Genomic DNA, 26461 nt, shown 5'->3' with positions numbered 1-26461 from the left:
TTTTTCTTAATTTTTATTTTATTGTGTTGTTAATCACCATACATTGCATTAGTTTTTGATGTAGTGTTCCATGATTCATTGTTTGCATATAACACCCAGTGCTCCATTCAATACATGCCCTCTTTAATACCCATCACCAGGCTAACCCATCCCCCCACCCCCTCCATTTTTTTTTTTTTTAAAGATTTTATTTATTTGGCAGAGAGAGATACAGCAAGAGAGGGAACACAAGCAGGGGGAGCGGGAGAGGGAGAAGCAGGCTTCCCGCTGAGTAGGGAGCCCAATGTGGGGCTCAATCCCAGGACCCTGGGATCATGACTTGAGTCGAAGGCAGATGCTTAACAACTGAGCCACCCAGGCGCCCCAGTCCTTTGCCCATTTTTGAATGGAGTTATTGTTGTTGTTGAGTTATTTTGTAATATAAAATGGTTTCAGGAACACAACAGGTTTCTAAGGCATGAAAACAAGTGTTACGATAGTATGAAAATCCTAGGGACCTTGGGAAAAGTGGCAGAAAAAGGTGAGGATGTCAAAGAAAGTTTAAGAAAAATTTTTAAAGTTTTACCTTTAGTGAAGAATTAAAAAAAGGACATTCTCAGGATTCTGAGCTCATTTTAGTACTGCAGTTTGGCAATCTTGTGGGTTAAATAATCATTGCTGGGCTACCCTGAGAACCTAACTCCTATATTTAAGAACACTACTTGTATATAAAATGCCCTGTCTTATAAATCCTCTAATTAAAAAAAATTTTTTTTGGTATATAATTCATATATATGATAGCTATTTATATACTAAAATCTAAACTTGAAAAGTAAGTTGTACTAATGGATTACAAAAATAATTATTATATAATGCTTTTAATTAGGAATTTAATTTTTTCAATTACTGTAAGTTGATGTTCATGAATCATTTGTGAGATATCATTATAAAAAAATATACAGGATACAGAGCTATAGAACTAAAGCAAAATCATAATACAATTGATAGAAACATGAAAACAAAGCTGTTATCTACAGATGTAAAGAAGGATTACACAGAAATCTGTGCTGTTAACTGAAGCAGCTAGAGAAAATACTATTATTGGCCATTTGTAATAGATAACTAATCTCCAAGAATAATACCCAGTTTAACTTATATAAATTTTATTATTTTTAAAGTAACCATAAATCTGTTGAACATGGATAAACTGTTGGATTCTGAATTTTTGGTAAAATGTTGTAACACTCAGATTAGATAAGCAAGCTATATTATACATGTAAAATGTAATATATATTTTAGAAGGAATAAGACATTATTTTAAAGTATACTTAGGATTATTTTCAATGTTCTATACTCTATATTCCCTATAAATAATTATAGTTAAGAAAACATACCATTCTCTAAAAATAAAACCAACAAAAGCTTTCATTAATCTGAAACTAAAGATTAGCTTTCCATTTCTTCTCAGGATCTGTGTTGCTAACTGTGGAAAGAAAATTAGAGAGTGAAAATTTAACAACAGATAAGCAAATATAATGGATTTTAAGTTATTTTGTGGCTAGAAAAAGCATTAATTCCTAAAATAATTTTGTTGCTTAATATAAAGGTGGTATTTTTTTGTACATACAAAAAAGCTTCTACACAAAATTCAAGTTTTGAGCTTCTTGATTTTAAGGATTAAATTTCTATAAAGATTGTTAATTTGATGAATTAATCTAACACTAGTAAACACTTATAGAATTACTGCTTTAATGTTTTTGAGTTTACTACCTTTACTACTGCTAAAACGTCTGGCTGTTCCCAAACCTTCTGCATGTGAAATTCTTTGTGGTCTTGTGGTCGGGAGAAGAGAGGGTATCTTCCCGTTACATGCCTTTGATTGTAGTTCTGGTGGGTAAGAACTGCAACCCCTAAGCAAAATTCTAATTCCTGTGGGAGCTTTAGGTTCCAATTTGTGGTCCACTGGCCCTTCACTACTAACCCTTCCTAGTGCTTGTTTCTCCATCTTACAGTGATGTTCAAGGAAGGATTCTGGTGGTTGTTATTTTTCCTAAAAGCAAACTAGTTTTGTAAAAAAAGAATATTTTAAATGCTGGTAATAAAAAAACTGAAATTTGGAAGTATACTTACGTATTTTTCCTTCTTTTTTTAATTTTTTCAAATGCAGCAAGACATTATGTTCAGCCATTTTATATAAATGCTCAGGAGTATTCTAAAAGAAAAATGAGAGTGAAAGACGACATTTCTTTTTTAAAAGAATGAGTTAATCTTGTTGAAACTATTAAAGCATGCAACAAAAGGAAAATTTTAACTTAAGTACATTTTTATATAGGAATAATCAAAATGATTTCACCTTGTATGTGTCTTGCTTTAGGCCACTCTATTTTTATCTATATACCTATACATAAAATAGACTGTAAGGTCCATAAGGACAGTAACAGTGTTGGTTTTCTTTACTGTATACCCAGTGCTTAGCATAATGGCACATAGTAGGAACTCTGTATTTTATGAATGAATGAATAACTAAAAATTATTCTAGGTAGTTTTGATGATGCTATGGACCACTGGCCCTATGGTTTATTTATTGGGTTACATGATAATATCTCTGTACGTTTCCCTTGGTTATCCTACCTCTGTCATCCTTTAGTTTTCATCTCGAAACTTTAGACTTCTCTTAAATTCATGTTTGCTTACATTGAGTTGTATTGTTGACTCACTTCTTACTCAACCAACTTAGCACAGCAACATCACACATTAATGTTCCCCAAATATAAACTTCCAACCCCAAGCCCTCCCTTAAGCTCCAGTACCATATCCACCACTGTTGATCTTCTAGATCTAATTGGTGAATCCTCCACCTAAGATGCTTGAGGGGTCATGCCCAGGTTATTGGATAAAGCCCCTATTTTTTAGAAGGCTTCTGTGATCTGATCATGCCTGTCTTTCCTGCCTCATTTCCTGGGACTCCTTTCCTGCCCATTCACATATGCATTCTGAGCTCCAGTCATATGCAGGTCCTTTGTGGGTTTTCACATATACAATGCTCTTTTATTACTTGCAGAGCATGTCTTTCCTTCCGTCTAGAATGACTTCTTTTCTCCTGGACTTTGGCTTGGAAAATGCTTACTTCTTCAAGACTCAACTAAATAAGTTTTTAAAACTTTTCCAGACAAGCCTCGATACCCTGCATCTTCCATCAGGTGAAATATACTCCTCTTTCTTTTATGCTCTGATATACTGTGTAGAGGTCTTACAGGAAGCCTGGTATGATAGAAAAAACACGATCTGAGTATCTGACATCTCACTTTTGAGTATGTGACATCTGCTAGTTGTGTGCCTTTGGAAGTTACTTAGCTCACACTTCCTGAGTCAGATTTTTTTTAAAGTGTATTAAATTGGAATAATTGTATCTTTATGTATTGAAAATTCGAGGTGTATGAATTAAGGGCCTCAAATTACATTTTTAAGTGTAAACCAATGAGTACAGTGTCTAGCACACAATAAGGCACTCAAAAAATGATAGTATTACAATCATCTGTTGAACACGTCTGTTGTCACCAAACGGTAAGTTCTTTGAAGGTAGGGATCTGTAGTCATCTTTGTATCTTGGTACCTGGTCCACTGTGTGGCACAGGAAGGGCATTCAGTAAATGTTGAATGAATAAATCTCTCTATAACACCTATGCCATTCTATACGCAACAGGGACTTGACACATACAATACAGTGAATATAGTGAATACACCTCTGAATGCAGAACCAGCATTTTTAAGGAATGGACAATTGCTCGATGACTCATCTGGGAGGGTGATTTGAGAGTTCTGCTGTCTGTACTTAAGTTAGGAAAAAAAAAAACCCAATGTACCAATGTATAGTCTAGCATGGCTATATTCTAGTATTATAAGGATATGAACTCTTTCACAGAATTTAAATATTTATATCACCCCTTTGCCAATGGCACTTTTTATATTTAGCCATTTTAACCATTCATCCCTTCCTTTTAAAACAAAGCACACTGAGTATATGATTGTTTTTTGATAACTTGGGCCAATGGAACACTAAAGTTCTTTACTAATTATAATTGGCCCTAGGTACTTTTCAAGCTCATCTTTACACTCTCATGTACCTTATGGCTGTACAGGTTGTAGTAGTGGGAGGTGTTTTTCTTTTAAGTTTATTTATTAATTTTTTAGTAATCTCTGTATTCAAGATGGGGCTTGAACTCATGACCCCAAGATCAAGAGTCAGCACACTCTTCTGCCTGAGCCAGCCAGGTACTCTGGTAGTGAGAGTTTTTAAATCCAGGTAATGTTATTCCAGAGCCTGCATTCTTAACCTCTATACTATCCACACAGCAGATATCTAACAAACATTTGCTGAAAAACTAAATTATACTAATCGATTGCCCCACAGTGCTGTTATATATTTACTCAGAGGCCACTGGAGCGAGGCCATTTTTTTCTCTATATACTAAGTTATTCTACTCATGTTCTTTTACATGTACTTTCTCTTTCTTCTCCCTTGTTAGGCATTGCTACTACTTCTCACTGCTATTAACCCAGTATGTCTCTAGCAGATCACCCGTCTCACTTGCTATGGGCTAGGACACCAATCATTAAGATGGCTACAATAATACATAAATCATTACAAAACTTAATCATAAGATGTTGGTAATAGTCTCTCCTACAAGATGAAGTATATAAGATTTAATGATAGCTTGGAATTTTCTTTTTGGTTCTCCAGGTCCATTTTTATTTGTTTAACTTCTGTGTTCTAGAAAGTTGAGATTGCTGATCTCAAATTTATACAAGCAGCACTACTTATAAAATTAACACACTTATTCTGTTCTGGGATGTAATAAATTTACCATACCTATAGTCTACTACAAAGATTATTCTAATAAAACTGTTGCTATGTACAAATAAGATAAATGAAAATTACCTTGTGAATGTTTTTTACAATCTCCATTGCTGTAAATGATTTTTCAAAATTATCATGAAACAATGTAAGAATTTGCTGTTCTCGGATATTCCTGTGAGCAATGTATTCTAGAATTTTAGCTTCAGCATTATGAATTACTGGGCCATGTCCTGAATTAGAATTATAAAAATTATTTCAACCAGAATAAAAATATCAAGTACACATGAAGTTAATTTGTTCTGTTTAAAAATAATCATATGATGTATTGAAAAAGTATACTAAGTATATAACAAACATGAATTATTTGGAAAACCATACAGGTAGAAGAGATTTAAAAATTATATACAATGCCAAAAACAGAGAATTATATCAAATAAAATCTGTATGAAATGTTATTATATACATTAAAAATAAAGAATAAACATTTAACAATAAAAATAGTAACCACAAGAGTAATGATAGGTAATACAGAGTGCTCATTATTTGCCAGGTACTGTTCTAAATGCTTAATATATATGATTCTTCTAAGAGTCCAGTGAGGTAGCAACTATTAACCCTTCTTTATAGCAGAAGCTGAGATATGGGGGGGGGGGTGGCAAATAACTTGCCCACAGTTACATGGTGAAGAAGAGATGGAGCTGGAGTTCTGACTTGAGAGCTTTTAATCATTCTATGCTCTTAACCACTATGCCACACTTACATAAGAGATTGAAAAGGGGACTGTAAAAAGTAGCTTCATGTAAGTGACTCAGATCTATTAAAAATTCACAAGAACCACAGTAGAACTTTGAAGAATCTTATGTATAAGCTAGTAATTCAGAAATGTTGACAACCCAGATTAAGCTATATTAAAGTCTGGTTACCCTTTAAAACAGTACAAATTAACATATGACGTAAGTCTGTAAGAGGGATGTTTAAAATATTTGAGTACAATACATTCAGAAGCAGACTGTTATCATATGAAGAGTATGGGCTTTGGTTAGAATATTGACAATCATTTACTTGTATGGGGCCATGAAAATCTGAATCCCTGAGGTTGTTTCTTCAGCTGTGCAATGAAGATACCACTACCTGCTTCACTGGGTTTCTGTGAGGACAACACTGGAAAGGTCCCTGCCCAGCACTGAACAGACTTTAATATATGGTGGCTGTGGCTATAGAACATAATTTACACATAAGCTCCTGCTGTGCCAATAAGCCAGTTCACTGGATTCATTAAAGCAAACACTCTTAAGAACCTTTACTAGGCAGCCTCTCATTAGCTTTGCTTCATTCAGTGTGAGTGCATCAAACATGTACTCTCTTCTCTTTAAAAACAGCTGTCGGTGTATCATATGACCTCACTGATATGAGGAATTCTTAATCTCAGGAAACAAACTGAGGGTTGCTGGAGTGGTGGGGGGTGGGAGGGATGGGGTGGCTGGGTGATAGACATTGGGGAGGGTATGTGCTATGGTGAGTGCTGTGAATTGTGCAAGACTGATGAAACACAGATCTGTACCTCTGAAACAAATAATGCAATATATGTTAAGAAAAAAAAAAAAGAAGATAGCAGGGGGGGAAATCGGAGGGGGAGACGAACCATGAGAGACGATGGACTCTGAGAAACAAACTGAGGGTTCTAGAGGGGAGGGCGGTGGGGAGATGGGTTAGCCTGGTGATGGGTATTAAAGAAGGCACATTCTGCATGGAGCACTGGGTGTTATGCACAAACAATGAATCATGGAACACTACATCAAAAACTAATGATGTAATGTATGGTGATTAACATAACAATAAAAATTAAAAAAAATTCAAACATACAAAAAAAATAAAAACAGCTGTCGGCTTCCATTCTTCTGGTGTCATATTAATCCAAATGCCCAGCTCTACTATGTTTCCTATCCCCTCAGTGGGATAGAAACTCATGAAAGAATATAAGGGTATTGAAGACACTCTTATTTACAGAGCTTTCCATGGCTCTGGTTAGGAACAAGTTAGAAGGACTTAAAAAATTAGGTAACCTAGTTTCTTTTTCCTTCTGGGCCTTCTTGTTGAGTGTTATTATCTTTCTCCACTTTTAGGACGGAAGGGAGATTCATACTGCAGAGCAGTGCGTGACAGCTGAGATACTAAAACAGGTTTCTTTTTCTGGAGAAGTGAAATTAATATACAGCTTTAGAGTTGACATGGAAGCTACTGATATTTCAGTAGTGTGAGTTAAAAAACTAAAGCTCAGAGTTCACGGCTAAAATGTGGCCCACGACAGAAATCTAATAATTAACAAAAGTGAAGATACCTTGTGGAATGAAAAACATTCTCTGATTCCCATGTAAATTTCTTTTGTTTAACAGTTCTATTAATAGCTGTAAAGATGTTAAAAAACAACCTTATATCGTTATAAATTAATATAACTCTCAGCTTTTAAAAAAAAGATTTCATTTATTTACTTATTTTAGAGAGAGAGGGACCACATGAGCGCAGGGGCGGGGGGAAGGGCAAAGAAGGAGGGAGAGAATCTCAAGCAGATCCTCCATTTAGTGCAGAGCTGGCTGGATGTGGGATGGGGTCGGGGCTTGAGGCTGGATGTGGGGATTGATTGCAGGACCCTGAGATCATGACCTGAGCCATGAGCCAAAGTCAAGAGTCAGTCACCCAACCGACTGAGCCACCCAGGCACCCCTAACTCTCCAGCTTTTTTTTTTTTTTTTAAGATTTTATTTATTTATTTGACAGAGACACAGCAAGAGAGGGAACACAAGCAGGGGAAGTGGGAGAGGGAGAAGCAGGCCTCCCACCCGAGCAGGGAGCCCAATGCGGGGCTCGATCCCAGGACCCTGGGATCACAACCTGAACTGAAGGCAGACGCTTAATGACTGAGCCACCCAGGTGCCCCCTAGGGGCATAATTTAAAGAAGCACTTTATGGGTAGCTCTTCAAACCCCGAAAACATAAAGAACACACACAGAGACAAACCAAAATGAACCTTCTTCCTCATTTCACACAAACTGTTTGCTAGATTTAAGCAACTACCCACCTGGATATATAATATCAGCTTTGAGTTTCAATAGCTCTTTTAGGGAGTTCATATAATCATAGAGGTCTTCAAATATAGTTGTTCCTTCCCCTAGGATGCAATCTCCAGAAAAGATTGCATTCTCCTCTTCTAAAAGTAGAGCCATATGATCATCAGTGTGGCCAGGTGTGTGTATAACTCTGGTTAAAAGGAAACAAAGAAACAGTAAAAATCAGAAACTCTTAGGCTTAGAAGAAATTATTCTCCAGCCTTATCTCTGGATATGACACAAATAAGTGATGTCAAATCGGTTAAAAAACTCCTTCTCTTGTGGCCCATAGAAATTATCATCAGAAAATTCGCTCCTTTAAATCAGATTTCCTACTCTGAAGTACAAATTCAATATTTTTCCCACTTTTTTTATTTTATAAATAATAAGCATGCACCGATTACAGCAAATTTTGAAAACAGAAAGGAAAATACTTAAAGGATATATGAATTCACAATCATTCCACTACTCAGAGACAGTGCTTTTATTATTTAAAAACTTTTTTTTTTCAATTTTCTTTGCACAGATGTTTATTTTACAATATACTTTGTGGCAAGACTGTGAGAAAAAAGCACTTTCATAAGTTGCTGTTGGGAGAGCAAAATGGTAATAGCACATGTGGAGGGGAATTTGGCATTTTCTAACAAAATTACATAACCCTTTGACCCACTGGTCCCACAGCTAGAAATTTACCCTGAAAATACACGTTCACAAATACAAAAAATATATATAAATTATTCATTACATTATTTATAAAAAATAATAGGAAAAACCCAGATACCCATGATTGGACACTATGGACACACTGTGGTACAACCATACCATGGAATACGATGCAGCAGCCATCAAAAAGATGATGATCTCTGTGAACTGATATGGAGTAATTTGCAGCATATATTGTCAAGTGGTAAAAAAAAAACAAGCATGGTTCTTTTCGTGCCTCTGCTTTGTTGCTGGGGCAGGCTGTGAGCTGTGCTTGGGTTGCACCCCAACTACTTACCCCTGACCTTAGTCCAGTCTTCCAGGCCACACAAGGTGGGCCTCAGGGCAGGGTGGAGTGTTTGGCCTGGGGTTCGGACCTCTGAGACACACAGGCTGGTGTGCCCGACTGGAGCTGCTCCTGTCGTTGATGTGGTACGATCAGGCTACTACAAAGTTTTGGGGAAGGGAAAGCTCCTAAAACAGACTGTCATCCTGAAGACAGGACAGTAGAAGAGCTGAGCAGATAATCCATGGGTGTGTGTGGGGGCTGGGTCCTGAAGCCACGGGGAGGGAGGTTCATTAAATGCTAACAAGTGCTTTTCTCTTAAAAACAAATCAAAGCATGAAAGAATGTTTATAGTTGCTCTTTTGTATAAGAAAGTTGGGGAAATAAAAATGTATCTGTATATATTTCCTTATTTTTGCAAAAAGAGGGAAGATAAACAAAAAACTAATGAATTATAACTGCCTGTAGGGGTAGGCAGGTGGGATGTAAGGAACAGAGATGTAAGCAAGACTTCTCTTAGTAACTTTTTTGTTAGTTTTAACTTTTGAGCTATGTAAATATATATTCTAAACATAAAACTAAAAAAAGAAAGAAAATGTTAACATTGAATACAGAAAGAAATGAATTTTACTATATACTGGATAGATAACACAGCCATGCTAATATTAATTCAAATAATTTTTAAATACTAAGATTATATATCCTTAATATAATGTACCTTAGGTTTAAAAGAAGTAGGTATTTTGAACTTTACTTAATAGGTTTATTGAGATATTTTGAACTTTACTTAATAGCTTTATTGTTGGCAGTGTTACTGGTTACTGTGTTTCTGAAACTATTTTGTGTTTACTGTACGACAGTATAAACAATAAATTGATGTTGAGATCCAAGGTTTTTACTGTGGGATAAGGGAAAAAAATATATGAATGAGGGAATTAAGGTTCTGGATTCTCATCTGAATTGAGGAATCCTTACGAATTCATCATTTCATTTTTTCCCTAGCTCTATAAAAGGCCCAGAAGCAATGACACTCCAGTAGTCATGAGCACACCTGACACTCAGTTCTGGAGGGAACTGAAATACCATTTCCCACTCAAAGAAACCAGGGTTTCTTGCAGACATGGCTGGCGCCAGCTCTGGGACAGGAAAAGTAAAATGTGATATGGAGACATCTCTTTTGTCTGATTAAACCTGTTGCAACCTATTGATGAAAGTATTCAATGTTACATGAAAATAATTTCAGAAGGCATATTTCCACAACTATAAGAATATGTGGGTGTGGGTGTGTCTCATATCTCATGGACAATCTTACGAACAATCACACATACAATGCGTTTACAAACAGACCCCCAATCTTTTTCAATCTACAAAAACTCATGTGGAGAACCACTCTTTTTCAGAGTCTGCAGACTGTCTTATCCATTGATGCGCTTGCAGTGCATCCTTTATTTGTCCCCTCTCCCCCAACTCCAGAACTCAGTAATGGTTTTCTTTGATAACCAAGGCAATAGATTTCTTAAATTAGGGGATCAGAAATTCTAATTCTCCAGTCACCTGGGTAGCTAATGCTTTAATCTGCATAAAAACTGTGTTAAAATTCACTTCACATAGGCAGAAGGAAAAAAGGAGATGACATCAGAGGTGCTTTGCTAAAGATCAGAGGAACTGCAGCTGTGGCCTCCCCATTCATCAGGTGGCACATTTATCTAGTTCTGCCACTTCTGTGATAGAGTAGACTTTATAAAGATGGCTCCCTTACAAGGTTTAGAACAGTCAACAAAAGCTGTCAGACTGACTTTTCTTTGAGAAATGGGACTTAGGTCACTAGAAAATTCTTGAAGGTTATATTCAGAATCAAATCCTACTGAAAAATCTGCTTCCTACTTTTTTACTAAAGGGTTCTTGGTGGGTATTGTCCCTATCGCTAATGTATTATTTTCCCCCCCAAATTGGCAAATAGACCAGATCAACTGGACATTAAATACTTGAGGACTTAAGTATATTTTAACCTTCTGTTTATGGAACTTTTGCTTAATGATGAATCTTCTTGATAATATTTAAAACAATTGGGTTTTACTGACTTTATAAAAATGGAAATTGGAAAGTATCGTCATTAGTAAACTAAATGTTTTATTCAAATTCTAGTATAATTTATTTTTGTGAAAAGGTTATTTACTAAGTCATTTTTAAAAAGACTTATTTTAGATAGAGAGAGAGACACACACAGAAACAGAGACAGAGTGGGGAGGGGCAGAGGTAGGCGGAGAGAGAGCCTTAAGCAGACTCCATGGTGAGTGCAGACCCCGACATGGGGCTTGAGCTCATGGCTCTGAGATCATGACCTGAGCTGAAACTAAGAGTCAGATGCTTAACCAACTGAGCCACCCAGGCGCCCCTGATGTTGTTGTTTCTTGATCTGAAAGCTGCTTAAATGATTTGTTCACTTTGTAATAATAAACCACATTGCACACAGATGATATGCACACTTTTCTTTTTGTATACTTTAATAAAAGCTTAAAACAGGGGAGCTTGGGTGGCTCAGTCAGTTAAGCATCTGCCTTTGGCTCAGGTCATGATCCCAGGGTCCTGGGATTGAGCCCCACATTGGGCTTCCTGCTCAGTGGGGCTTTTCCTTCTCCCTCTCCCCTTGCCCCTTCTCCTGCTTGTGTCTCTCTCTCTCTCAAATAATTTTTTTTTAAAAGCTTAAAATATATTGGCTGTTTATGGCAGATGGGTGGTAATTAACTACCAAGGGCCGAATGTTCTTAATCTGCAAATTAGGTATAGATCTAATATCCATGATTCTGTGATAACTAATAAACTAGTACTGTGATTCCCAAGCCTTTGAGATAGATCTTTAATATGTGATGGGGGAAATTCAATATTGTCAATACTCTCTGAAGAATTAGTAATGTAATGTTTATTATCTTTTGGCATCATGAACAAATTATAGGAGACACATCATATTTCCAACAAGAACATTTTAAGAAAATTACCCAGAAATTAGTTGGGTTTATAAATTAAATTTACAAATCAATAGCATACTAGGAAAAAAGGGAACGCTGGCTTGAAAGGGGGCATAGATACCCAGTTCTTCATCTCCTCTTTCTCATTCACCTGCTAATCTACTCCCCTTTTTGTAGATATTTACTACATGTTGGATAAATATTTAGTGCCTTCTATGTGCCAGGGACTGAGGATCTGAAGATGAATCTGGCATCTGCCGTGTATCAGAGAATAGCTAACTTATCATCAAACCTCCTTCCTCTTCTTCCTGGGCATGAAGTTAAACTCTACTTCCCAGCCTGGGGTGGCCTATGACTGAATTTACAGCCAATGCAACAGAAGGTCTGGTCTGTGAAAGCCTCCCGTGAAAGATCCCTTCTATGCTCCCTCTCTGTCACCCACTGGACTGACTGAGGTGAACAAAGCGACCTTGAAACCAACTATTGAGGATGGTAGAATCACAAGATAGAAGGTGTCTAAAACATTATTTGCAGGGGGGCCACTTGATAATCAGGAACCTTTCCTGGATGTTATGTGACTGGGAGGAAAACTTATTTCATGTATGAACCATTATACATTTTGGGGTCGGTTTGCTACAGCAACTGGCATTAACTAATACTGTGAGCCTAAGGGGTTGATTACCTTTTATGGAGATACCTACTTACATAAAAATTACAATATAATTTAATAAGTGCTATGATAAAATAATAAAAGTTATATGAAAGTTAGAGGAGGAAAGGGGCACCTGGGGTCCTGGGATCGAGCCCCGCATCAGGCTCCCTGCTCACCGGGGAGTCTGGTTCTCCCTCTCCGCCTCTCCCCCTTGGCTTGTCCTCCCTCCCTGTTGCTCACTCACTCTCTCTCTAATAAATAAATAAAATCTTAAAAAAAAAGTCAGAGGAGGGAGCAGTTAATTCTGCCTGGAAAGGGTTCTTGAGGTAAGTAACATGTGAACTGAAGTCTGAAGAATGAATAGGTAAGAATTTATGGAGACAAGTAGGGGGAAAGCCCTGATGCCTACCTGGTAAAGGGGGAGGGCATGAGCAAAGGCATGAATATACATAACGTGTCCAGGTATTTGGATATGGCTAATTGTGTTTACAATGGCAGTGGTAGGAAATTGGACCAGAAAAGTGGTTTGGGGACAGATAGCAACATGGTAAGGAGAATAAAAATGATCTTGTATGAGAATTATTCAAGGTTTCAAGTGACACGGGGTATGAACTGGAAAGGGAAGCCTGGAGACAGGAATATTAAACAAGAAGTAATGGTAGGGGACATGAAGAAAAAGGGACAGCATGGACCAGTATTTTTAAGGTAAAATCTAACACAATTAGATGTGGTGGGCAGGGAAAGGAGGAGTGATAAAGGTGAAGTGGAACCAGCTTCTATCTTAGAAGAAAAAATAAAATCTTAAGTGCTGAGAGCAGCAGGTGTCCTGAAGTCAGAAAGCAAGGAGAGAGGAGAAACCTAAGTAGTTCAGTTTTAAAATTACTGAGTTTGAAACAACTTTTCGACCTCACTTAGGTCATGGGAGATTAGGGGTCTGGCCTAAAATGTATTTACTTTAGTTCATCTTCTGGAATTGAGAGCATGACAAAGTCCTGAATTTAACTGATGAGTAGAGTCCTAAACCATGCTAACAGGAATGCTAATTTATTTTTTAATTTAAATTTTATTTAAAAAATGGTAATCATATAATTCAAACAAATAATTTAAAAAGGTATCACAGATAGAGTGAAAAGTCTTTCTTTTCTCCTATTTCTCAAGCAACCTGGTTTTTCTTTCCAGAGTAACCATGTTATCAGATCTTTTATATCCTTCCTGAGATATTCCTCACTCATATAAGCAAATATTCAGAAATCTTCCTTTACTCCCTTTTTATAAGACACATACATAACCTCCCCTGCCCTTCCCTGGCTAAAGGACATTTACTGACCTGAGAGTGGCACCTTCAGTTTTAATCACATCTCCATCTTCCAGATAAACATACTGTTGCTTTCCATCTCCTATAATTTCTTCTCTTGGAGGAATCCGTGGGAGTTTTTTAATGCAATATGCAGTGTCTAGTAACAAAACACGCAAAATATATTAAGTCATACTTTAAGTGATAATTCAGCCTTTTAAGACGTCAACTTTCTCTTCTAATCTTTTTCCTGTATTTGGTTTTTACAGTAATTTCTTAAGCCCTTTCTCTACCCCATTAATTTATTTCAGCCATTTTTATTCTTTCCTGTTTCAAACTCCTTGCTTTTGTAACACTGTTGCTCGATTCATGATTTTGTTCCTCTAAGTCTGCAGTCTACCTATTCGTTCGATTTTGCACTTTTGTCATTTAATACTTAATAGATGATTTCATTACAAGTTGACTCTCTTTAAATTCTTCTATGGAAACAAAAAAAATACGAGATCAACTTTCATAGAGCTAACACTGTGAATGACTGCAAAAAATATTAACATTAAGAGACAAGAGAACATGGGATGGGTTACAGCAGCCTATCTGGAATTTGAACTATTTTTTCTACCTCAACAAAAGAGCTTTTTATTCTCTCAGGCACTTCTAGGTCTACACCTTTGTGATTTTCTAGTCACTCTTATTTTACATAAAAGTTTGAAAGTAGTTCATCATAATCTCGGCTAGCTTTGATATCAAGATGGGTGTTGAAGAGGCAGCAACAACAGAACCAGGGGATGTTTTTCTGTCTAGTCTTAGCAGATAGTAAAAGAAGTCATGGCATCATGGCAGTACTTAGTAATAAAAGGATGACAGCATAATGTTCTTTCTGTGAATGCTGAAAGGAGGCCCCAAACCCAGGATGAAGATATTAAACCATTAAAATAAATTTAACCTATACTACCTCTCACTGACAAAGAAAATCAATTAACCAATCAACACCTGGGTGCCAAGTATACTATATATAGTGAATACAAGCATGGTGACATTAAAGTGCTTAAAAACTATCACAGTTGGGAAAATAAAACTTACAAATAAATAAATACAGAACTATACTCAGAACCATTTAACGAATACTAAATGGGCAATTCAGCTAATAAAAGCCACAGTAGTTTAGAGAAAGGAAAACAATTAGGAAAAAATTCACAAATATGACAGAACTTGAAGTGTGGCTTACAAGATGAGTGGTTTGGGAAAAGGTACAGAGAATGATTTGTAGGTAAGGGGAACAGCATTAGGAAAAGCATAGAAATGACAATGAGCGTGGCATACGTGCAACAAAGTATGCTACCAACTTGTCCAATGCAAAACACTGGCTGAGACGTGGAGATAAAGTGGGATTAGATGAGCTCAGATCATGGAAGGCCTTAAATTGCCTTTCATAGAATAGAGGAATTTATTTATTTATTTTTAAAGATTTTATTTATTTATTTGACAGAGAAAGACACAGCGAGAGAGGGAACACAAGCAGGGGAAGTGGGAGAGGGAGAAGCAGGCTTCCTGTGGAGCAGGAAGGCAGACGCTTAAGACCATGACCTGAGCCGAAGGCAGACACTTAACCGACTGAGCCACCCTGGCGCCCGGAATAGAGGAATTTAAACTCTACCATTTGTGCGCCGCTGTACACTTTTTAGAAAGAAAACGAAATAGTGTTAACTGGTTGATCAATATGGCAGCTCTAGGTAGGACACTGTAGGGCGAGAGATCACAAACAGCAGGAGGGGGTGACTAATAACTCACCTGGAAGGATGTGAATATTAGAACTAAGGTGACAGCAATGGAAATATGGGAGAAAAAGACATTCAGAGAAAAACTGACAAGGCACAGAAATCAGGCTAGTATGGAAGATAAAGGAGACAGAAATATTGCAAATATAATAAAAATAAAACAACTGGCTCAGTTGGTTAAGCGACTGCCTTCGGCTCAGGTCATGATCCTGGAGTCCTGGGATCGAGTCCCACATCCGGCTCCCTGCTCGGTGGGGAGTCTGCTTCTCCCTCTGACCCTCCCCCCTGTCATGCTCTATCTCATTCTCTCTCTCAAATAAATAAATAAAATCTTTGAAAAAAAAATAAAAAAAAATAAAACAACTGGGACTAGACCTTCTCTCTCCAGCCCCAAACTCCATTATTTTGTATCTTAGAGGCTGGAGCAAAAAATAATATGCTATTCTGGGAATTGGCATTACATAATAAGGCTGTCTTCATTCTGGAGTGAGATGGGGAGGTTTTTTGGTATGTGTTTATTTTTAATCTGTATAATTTTGTCTTTCAGTAAAGAAGTCAGAGGTATTATATTTCTAGTTATGAGACCTCTGGCACACAATCCTTCCAAAAAACTCATCATTATCTCAAAATTACAAATGTCATACTATAAAATAACTTTGTGTCAGTTTTTAAAGTTATGTGTGAATACGAAAACATATCCTACTCACAATAACAATCTGTATGGGCAGGAGGGAGAAGGGCATGCTGAAAGCAATCAGATAATAATCATTATTATATTTAATAAAAGCTTACGGAGATATAACTCAATAGTATAAAATTCACCCTTTCAAAGAGTACAATTCAGTGTTTTTAAAGTATATCCAAAGAGCTGTATAACTATCACCATTATCTAATTTTATAACATTTTCAAAACCCCTCAAAGAAACCCTTTACCCAACTGTAGTCACTCCCTCTTCTCTCCTCCTACCAGTCTCTCCATACTTATCTACTTTCTGTCTCTATCATATGATTATTTTAACAGGAGGAAACCCTCAGTCACTTGTTAAGGGTTTGAATAATGGCTTATATCATTGTTAATGCTAATTATTGAAGCTGATACAAACATGTGATATTGCTTATAACACTTTCTAATGAAAACACAATCTAATTGAATGGCATAGAAGCAAACATTTGACTCCTAGGACCGGGACGTGAAATACATGGCAAAGATCCAACTTCAGCTGCAAAATAACAACTATCATGATCACAAAAATATATTTTTAAATATTTACTCAAAAACAAACCAAAAACACTGGGGCAGCCTGGGGTTCTATAGTTCTCATGTCTGGTAAAATTCTGGCTTCCTGCCAGCCACTGGGAGTTCTGCAATTATACACTGATTATATCTTAAACTTTTGAAAGTAGGTTGCTGTATCTTCTCATAAAAATCTTGTAATTGGCATTCATAATTTTGGTGTGGCCTGTAAAACCACAAGTTGTTAGCTCATAAAGCAGTTGAAAAATTTCTGCCACACTAATAATTAACTTAAGTAGTAAAATGATCTGGAGCAAAGAAAATAGAACAAAACAGAACAAGAATGCTAGTGATTAAGGATTTAGAGAATGAAGAAGTACATGGACTCTTGGGAGATTCTGAAAGGTAACCTCTGCACGATTTCAGTGCAGAGCAACTCAAGGTCTGTATGCAGCTGATCTAGCTTCAATAAAATTCAGATTGAAAGTCAACAAGCTATTTCTCAAAGTAATAAAATTTTAGTGGCTACAGAGCAGGGTCAAATTTCTCCTTGACTTTCTTTAAATCAACCTAATAGCTAATCTATTACACAAATATTCATTATTTTGTATGGAACCCAAAACGATTTAAATTTTTTAAAAAAGATTTTATTTTAGAGAGAGAAAGAGAGAGAGAGAGAGAGTGTGTGTGTATGTGAGCAGGGGGAGGGGCAGAGGGAGGAGGAGAGATCTAAAGCCGACTCCTCCCTGAGCGTGGAGCCTGATGCAGGGCTTGGTCTCATGACCCACAGATCATGACCTGAGCTGAAATCAAGAGTCGGACGCTTAACCAACTGAGCCACTCAGGTGCCCCTAATTTTTAATTTAAATATATAGCTTAAGTGTCCATTAACAGGTGAATGGATAAACAAATCCTGGTATAGTCCTACCACAGATTACCACTTGGCAATAAAGGAAGAAACTATTATTACTGAAACATAGGTGATCTCAAAAACATGATGCTGTGTGAAAGAAGCTAGAGAGTGATTCTGTATGCTTCCATTATGTGGCAAGGCAAAATTAATCTATAGTGAAATAAAGCAGATCAGTGGTTGCTAGAGGGGGATTATTGCAGAGAGGCATCAGGAGACCTCTTCAATTTGGAGTCATGAGAGTATTCTTTATGTTGACTGGATCCGTCACAAAGGTGTTTATCAAACTATACTTTTTTTTTTTTAAGATTTTATTTATTTGTCAGAGAGTACAAGCAGGGGGAGCAGAAGGCAGAGGGAGAAGCAGGCTCCCCACTGAGCAGGGAGCCCGATGTGGGACTCGATCTCAGGACCCTGAGATCATGACCTGAGCCGAAGGCAGATGCTTAACCGACTGAGCCACCCAGCCATCCCACAAACTATACTCTTAAAATGGGTACATTTTATGTATGTCAATTCAAGCTCAATAAAGTTGATTTATGAAGGAGAAAAAGTAGGCCATAAACATTTAAAATGTTTAACATTAAATTAAAACTCATGCTAAAAAAGTTGGCCAAAGCTAGTCAAGAACCTTCAGCATAGTTTTTTAATTCACAAAATTTACTGGGTAGATAGACAAGAGAAAGGTGAGGAAAAGTTAGACTGAAAGATAATGACTTCCTGTGGCATACAGTCCTATAGGATTGTAAGAAAGGAGGTTAAGAGGGTAACAAAGTTAGGTTAGAGCATTTTTTATAATGGGCAGCCTGGTGATATTGGGTGCTTTGGTTGATAACACCTTCGTGTACCAACTGTAGTCTCAAGTCCTAAAAGGAAGACATTTAAAAATATTTAAAAACACGAGTTGAATGCGTATGTATGTTCCTTTTGTGAATGAATGTTCCTGACCTCCTGTCCTTCATATGCCCCGAACTTGCCAAGCACAGCCCAATTCCAGTATCTCTGCTCCTGCAATGTCTTCTGTCTGGTATAGCCTCCTCTCGGATACCTGTATAGCTTACTCTCTCTCCCTATCCACCCTAGGTACAAGCCACTGCCCTTCCCCCATTTTATTTTCTCTCCCCTTTTTCTTCACTTAGCTTTATTTTTCTTCATAGCACCTATCACCATCTGACTTACTATGTATTTACCATTTACCGTCCCTACTAGAATGCATGCTTTATGAGAGCAGAGTCTTTGTTTTGTGCACTGCCACATCCCTTGTGCCAAGAACAGTGCCTGGACAGAGTGGTCACTTGAATATTTGTTGAAGGAATGAAGGAAGGAATGAATCTATGTGTGTGATGGTAATATGGGGGTATAAGGAGAGAGGCGGTAAGGTGTCAGTACTGAATAGGTTTCAGGGACGGAGAATTAGCAATACAATGATCTTTCACCAGTATTTTAGTGTATCATAGTAATTGCCTTAAAGTTATGGAAGACCTGAGATCATGTTTAGAGTGTGGACAGTAAGAGCAACTACCTCACAGTACCCACGTAGAGTGTTTAGCACAGTGCCTGGCACACAGTAAATGCTCAAGAGTGGTTAGTTATTATTAACTCGGAAGTAGCAATCGTCACTACTACTACTACAGACAAAATTCAAACTGACCTTCATCCCTGGCAAAGGGGAAAAATAAGAGGGATAAGAGATCTGAAATAGAAAATAGGACTTTTCCTTTCCTCTTTTGTTAAAATTGGGGCAGTATTAAAAGTATATTAATTTCTAAAAGTACCATGTAAGTATATAAGGTATTCAGTAAATGACTGACTAGCTTACTTACTTCTGTAACAGAAATAAATTATTCTGAAAACATAGTTTTCCTCAAAGAGTGTAATGTTTTCTGTTTACCATTATTGATGTTTTTACAAATATTTCCTATGCCCCCAGTATGATCACGGTGCCAATGAGTCACTATGATTTCCTGGATTGTTGCGTTAAATTCAGTCAGAGCCTGCTTTAAACAGCTGATGTATTCTGGAATTGCTGGTTCTCCAGTGTCAATGAGGATTCTCCTGAAAATTAAATGGATGATAATCACACAACTGGAACACAGAATTAAGAGTAGCATATTTCTCACACAGATAATTCATATTATATTTAAGAAATTGCATAAATTGCTTGGCTTTCAACCTGCTTGAAAACCAGCTATATGATAGTAATCTCACTGTAAGAAAAGTTTTTTGAAAAAATCTTATAGCCCCGTGTAAGTCTGAACTTGGCAAATTCAAGGCACAATAATATTGAATACTTACCCAGCACTCAAATATGGCACTATTCCAAGGACCTTATGTATTTTAACAATTGTGTTCCTCATCACAACTATTTAAAGGAGGTATTTCATTGTACAACTTGCCCAAGGTTACTCTGCAAATAAATGGCAAGACCAGAATTCAAACCTGGGTATTCTGTCTCTAGAATATGTGTTTTTATCCACTCTGCCTTTGAGATCTTTTACAACATACTCAAATGTCTCATAGATATGAAAGAATTAGATTCAGTGGTATTCCTAAAGAAACCTAGTCTTCTGCACTACATACAAAACTTATTACTGAAGTTTTACATTGGCTTCCTTCCACGTGAAAATGAAAGGAGTAGGGAAGCATGGGGAAATGTCTGAGTTGCTTTATTTCTTTACCTAGACAACCCTATTAGTTATATTTTTCTGCTTGTGGTTCTGAACCTTCTTTATACTTTGTATGCCCTTCCTCACTATTTCACAGGATGATGGTCTTTCTCTATAAAGTTTTTCTGAACTAAAGAAATAAGGGGGACATCTTCCTCCTCAAGAACCAACTCACAAACTTTTTAATTCAGGCTGCTTCACAATAACACCTCCCTAATTCAGGTTGGGGGAGAGAAGATTAGTCTTGATGAAAAGTCTCAGTCATTCACTCATTAATACATTAATAACTGTATGAATTATCTACTATGTGCCATGTCTTTCTTGCAAGACAAAAAAAATCCTGTTTGCATTCTAGTGGAAAGTGGGAAGAGGGACCTATGAAAACAAACAGTAATAGTGACAGGTAAACGGCATTCTGCAGAACATTCAAATGGGGTAAATATGACCCGAAGTATCTGGATGGCTATTTTATATTGGAAGGTTTGTTTCCCGAACTCTATTCCCTGAGACGCACAGCCAATAAAAACAAATTGTCCTCTCATGGGGGAGGGGGCAGGGTGGAGAGGTGGGGACAATGGCCTTGTGGTCCATAGGCTTTTATCTACACCTTAAGTTCCACAGAGCAGTGGCTCTACTTTACAAGTACACAGAGTTATAACTGTCCCTTCTGGAGACAGGTTAACTAGATGGATATACTGGCCCATGAATGCATTATGAGGTTCTGCAGGCAGTGGAAATATAAGGAGGAGATGGTTAAAAAACATTTAGGAGGCACAATCAACAGGATTTTTTTTTTTTTTTAAACAACTGGATGTGGAAGGGAAGGGAAAAAAATTGATGATTTTGAGGTTTCTAGGTGAGATGACTGGTTTGTCATTAACCAAGACTATAAACACTGGAGGGAGCAAATTTGAGATAAATGTGGTTTGGGTCACAATGAATTTTGATGACGTTGCCAGCCATCTTCCCTTGCTTTTTCTTCATACCACTTATTACCACATGACATATTATATATTTACATGTTTATTAATTTATTGCCTGTCTCCACACCTCCCACAGCCTACAAATTTAAGCTCCGCGGAGGAAGGAACCTGATCTGGTTTTGCCAGAATCTAGATGGTGGCATGTACTAGATAATAAACGTTTGTTGGATGAATAAATAAGGTAGTGGCTTATTTTTCATTTAATCATCAAAACAATCCCGAGATTTTACTCTCATTGTACGGATGAGGAAACTGAGGCCTTGACAAGTTAGACATATATGTAATATCGTAATTTGCCTAGAGTCATGAACTCTAGCACAGGATATATTTGATTCCACACTTTTCTAACTGCAATGCCCATATATATCACAAGTATGTAGAACGGCAGGCTAAGAGGGAGAAGCAGGCCCCCTGCTGAGCTGAGCAGGGAGCCCCATGTGGGACTCGGATCCCAGGACACTGGGATCATGACCCGAGCTGAAGGCAGACGCTTAACCAACTAAACCACCCAGGCTCCCCAATGATCATAATTTCTAAATGGAGATGTAATATACATACTATTTTGAGATATCTATCATGATCGCAATATGTGATGAAAATATTAGAGAAAAAAATCACAGACACTGCTATTACTACTATGGTTTGTTGTCCATATTCATAATTGAATAAAAGCTAATTTTCAGTCTGAGGTTAATAATGGTATAATTTTTCCCCCCCCAGCTAAGGTCAGACTCCCTGAATTATACCATTTTTGGGACCACAGACTTCAGATTAACCACCCCCCGATTCTGGTAGAGGAGGAAGAGGAGGAAGAAAAGAGACGATAAAATCAAGTCTGAGCTACTATGAATGAACTATTAATTGTTTGTTGATGTACCCCCAGTTGTCTAGAACAGTCCTGGCACCATAAACGTATATTGAATAAGTTCAGTTCAAATTCTAACAAATCATTACCGTGTACAAGATACTGTGTTATATTCATTATAAGATGCAAATCATTAGGTATTTTCTGAGCACCTGCCATGAACCCAGTGTTGTCTGGATGCTGTGATGGAAGAAGAAGTGATAATAATAGCTAACATTATGGTATGCTTTCCACATGCTAGAATTTGTTAAGTGCTTTTGATATGATTTTTCATTTAAATTTCACTGAATCCTCCTAACATCCTTTGAGGTGGGTGCTATTCAATCCTCATGGTACAGATAAGGAATCTGAAGCTTAGAGAATCAACTATCTTGTCTAAAGTCATAAGCTAGGATTCGGATTTAGGTAATCAGAGTATAGAGTCTTAACTTTAATTACTACACTAGACTGCCTTTTTCTATTAAGATAAACTATTTGCCTCCAGGGAGTTACAATTTTGATAGTAAAGGTTAAAATTGCAGGTTTTAGAGTTTCTTGAGCAGAAGAGGAAGTTGGACACCAAGGAAGTCGAAAAGATCACCTAGGTAGAGAACATAGCATGAGAACGGGAGAGACTAAGATTACATCCTGAGGAACTCACACACTTAAAGATCAGGTAGAGGCTGATTCCATGAAGGAGATTGAGAAAGAACAGCCAGAGAGGTAAGAGCAAACTAGAAGAATGTGGTGTAAGCAAATCAAGGAGGGAATGGTCAACAGTGTCAAAAGGTACTGAAGTTCAAATACAATGGGAATGGAAAAATGCCATTGGATTTGGTGATATAGGAGCCACCTGTGATCTTGGAACTGTTTTGTGCAGAACAGGTGGATACCAATATCTGAACATCTTACTTGGACCCAATTAATATTCATCTCTTGCCACCTGACTTCTACTTTATACAGTATAATAGCATCATCTACACATTAAGTTATTCTAGTTCAACTATATAGATTCATCACATATATGTCATATATGACTGATTCCACTGGCCATTCCATCCCATGAGTTTATGCCAGTGGTAGTGGAAGCAGTGTAAAGTGGGAGACCACGAATGTCTTCCCTCATTTTCAGGTTCTTTATGTCTCTTTTAGCACAAGCACTTTGCTACACTGAATGTGGTTCTAGTGTTTAAAGATACAGTATGCATTTTTCATATAACATGGCCCCTAAATGCAAGCCAGCTTCATCTGGTTTTCAAACAGAACCAGCCATTTGCTTCATTGCTGGAAGAAAAAGCAGGCTGCACCGAACTTAATTGTGATTGTACACGATCTCCAACACAGTGCCTCCTAAGAGACTTCTTAGGGTAATTTTGACTATATTCAATGTTTAGAATAGGTACTGACATTAGAACTAGTTCAACATGACACGCTGAAGAGAGAAGAGAATGCCTATGGACTTCAGGGGTGAGGGAGTCCCAGGCAAGACAGACTCTACTCTAAAGTATTTTTTTCTGCTGAATTCTCTATCCTCCTAGATTCTGGAGGCAGCCTAAGCTCCTGTACTTACTTGACCCCGCCTTGTTTATTCTGAACCTAACTTCTGCCTGTCTGACTTCAGTACTTCCAGTTCCTGCATCCTGCTCCATCTAAAATTCTGATTTACTGGAAAAAGGCAAATACAGCAGATACTTCAAATGAAAACTCAAATTACTATTAAACTGTTTTCTAGAAATCAGTTATATTAATTTTAACACATCTTAAAATATACACTTAAATTTTATGCTTAAAGGGAACTGTATCTTGTTTTTATTTTGTATTGTGTAGGGTATACTAAAGACCAAGCATATAAAAACTGTTCAATGCACATTGGTGCAGTACACCACATCTCCCCACTTCTGCATAATTACACTAAAACAATGCAGCTGAACAAGAGAAAAACAGAAATACAGATAGGTTATTCCAACTGCAAAAATAACTTAAATGAGGCTACACAAGAGTAACAAAAACCAAAATCAGTCCGCTCCTCTTTCCCAAGTGCTAGGGGGATCCTTGGTGTTTCAGACTCGAGCAATTTGGAAGCAGGAAAATCCTGCCCTCTGCTGCTGAGTTAAGAAAAAGGCCTCAGCCCAATTAATCACTTTTGTGAAGGGCAAGTTATAGTCTGAGCAAAACACTGGTGAAAAGTCAGAAGGTGAGCAAAGTAAACGCTTTCCGGGATTTTTAACTCCAGGCGATCCTAATTTCTCAACAGCTTAAACACTCACCCTGGCATTCAACATTAGGCAAAGTCAATTGGGTTTCAAAACCAGGAAGTTTTGTTTTGTTTCTTTGTTTTGTTTTGTTTCGTTATTTCTCCCTCATTAGCCATAACCCACGTTACAGAGGTTACCAGGCGGTATTGCAGTGATGTGGGGGAGGCCTGGAATCGGGGCGTCCGAGGGTGGTCCTGGGTGGGGCTGCCAGGACCGGACTGGACACTGAGCTCCAGGTTGCGGGGGCGCACAGACTCCGCTTTCCGGCGAGCAGTGGTCCCAGCCCCAGCTCTGTGGGTCCCGCAGGCCGGGGTGTTTGCTAGGGGGGAATGGGGACGTTTACCTGGTGCCGATCCCTACCAAGTAGGTGTTGGTGCCCTGCAGGGTCATGGGTCCCGGGTTACAGCCCAGGACGCGCACCACCCGACTGGACAGCCGCTCGATGCTCTGCAGGACAGTCGACATACCAGCTTCTGGAGGCCGCCGGCGCGCGGTGACTCGAGCGCGGAAATGGCTACTAGGCCCGTGTCGGGGAGGAGGCGGGGCGGGGCCAGCAGTCGCCTGACGTAGCGTGACCGGGGCGGGAGGGGAATGAGCCGGCTGTGCTGGGGGCGGGGCCAGAGGTCACCTGATGCGGCCCCTGCTCCGTTGGCGGAGGCGGCGAGAGGGCGGGCGAGGGCGCGTGGCGGGAGGCGTCTTGGGGCGAGGTTGCATTCGCCTGGCCGAGCGTCGTCGCCTGTCTGGTGCCTTCACAGGAATTTGTGGCGGAGTTCATCCCAGTGGACGAGACGAGAGACATTTTAACTTGGGAAGTCTTGTGGAGCACAGGGCAGGCAGGTTTGGGGTTAGTTACGGATCACTAAATCCTGGAAAGGATGTCTTGTTTTTAGGCAATGGCGATGTGTGTGTGTGTCTGTGTGTGTGTGTGTGTGTGTGTGTGTGTGTGTGTGTAGAAACCTTATATATTATTATAATAAGTAGGGGCAACTAGTATTTCCTTCGTGCTTACTGCCATGCTAAGTGATTTTCTAAACACTATCTCATTTAATCCTCGTAACAACATGAAGAGGAAGGCACTCTTTTTATGTCTGTTTTACGAATGAAGCACGGAGACTTGGGAGACTTGGCCAGGTGACAGCTGTGTGAACCCAGCTCAGCGTCTGAAGCCTTGTTCCTAGCTACCTTGCCCCAACACTTGTCCCCTTCTCGTTGGATTCAAGGAGCTTGCCGCTCCCTCCTTTGCTTTGTTCCTGCCCAGAGACCTAGATCGGCCTTGAGGAGTTTCGTCCCCAAGATAGAAGGGAGTTATTTTCTCCACGAGGAGTCCTTTTGTAATCTGCTAAGCATGGACTATCCTAGTATTACCCGTCCCTATTAAACAACAACAACAAAAACGATTTACAATTTACCTCAAGGAAGTCCTATGATCCATTTCATTGAGTTAGGATAGTTGTCTGTAAGCTACCTCAAAAGAGATATAGGACATATCCACTGTCCCAAGTGAGAAATCTTTTTTTTTTTCTCAAAACAAGTCTTTTTCAAAACAAGTGAGAAATTGACACAGATACTTGTGGCTCTAAAATTTAGGAAACACATTTTAACGCCTTTTTGCAGGTATTTCTGAAGAAAAGACTACTATTAGTACAGTATTTATTTTACAAATCATTAGTTTAATATTCCAGATTTCTTGAAAGACACACCTGTTTTATGTCTGACAAATTTTTTTGCCTTGTGTCTTAAAGATGTACTTTTTTTTCAAAGATGTACTTTTAATGGAAAAATATTTCAAAAACCTTTGCTGAAAGGGCAATATGCCCTTTAAAAAATGTTTGGAAGAACCATCAAAATTCCCCACATCAGGCATTTTCAACTCCCAGTTTTATTTATTCGTAGCCACAGCTTAATGGCTATTCAGCCAGGAAGCTACCCCCATTTTCCTTTTTAAAAAACCTT

At 38.1% G+C, this 26461-nt stretch overlaps 1 protein-coding gene across 2 annotated transcripts; it reads right to left on the bottom strand.

Moving 5' to 3' along the window:
- On the bottom strand, window positions 1–25044 carry LACTB2 (lactamase beta 2). Of its 2 annotated transcripts, XM_028110188.2 has the most exons (7): window positions 24852–25044; window positions 19652–19815; window positions 13875–14001; window positions 7914–8092; window positions 4919–5067; window positions 2110–2191; window positions 1–1462 (listed from the first exon to the last, which is right to left on the bottom strand). In XM_028110188.2, the coding sequence occupies exons 1-7, from the start codon at window positions 24971–24973 to the stop codon at window positions 1419–1421; spliced, it is 867 nt and encodes a 288-aa protein (XP_027965989.1). In that variant the 5' UTR covers window positions 24974–25044; the 3' UTR covers window positions 1–1418. The 2 variants fall into 2 exon arrangements, with proteins under 2 accessions (XP_027965989.1, XP_087878928.1); XM_088022802.1 differs by lacking the exon at window positions 1–1462 and having other exon boundaries at window positions 1469–2191.
- Between the last annotated feature and the right edge of the window lie 1417 nt (window positions 25045–26461).

The sequence above is a fragment of the Eumetopias jubatus genome, unplaced genomic scaffold (genome assembly GCF_037043125.1).
Source record: "Eumetopias jubatus isolate StellerSeaLion01/CBP00866 unplaced genomic scaffold, mEumJub1_p1.0 scaffold_4, whole genome shotgun sequence".
NCBI lineage: Eukaryota > Metazoa > Chordata > Mammalia > Carnivora > Otariidae > Eumetopias > Eumetopias jubatus.
The sequence above is the reverse complement of the archived record's forward strand: the minus strand, read 5'-3'. Positions and strand labels throughout refer to the sequence as shown.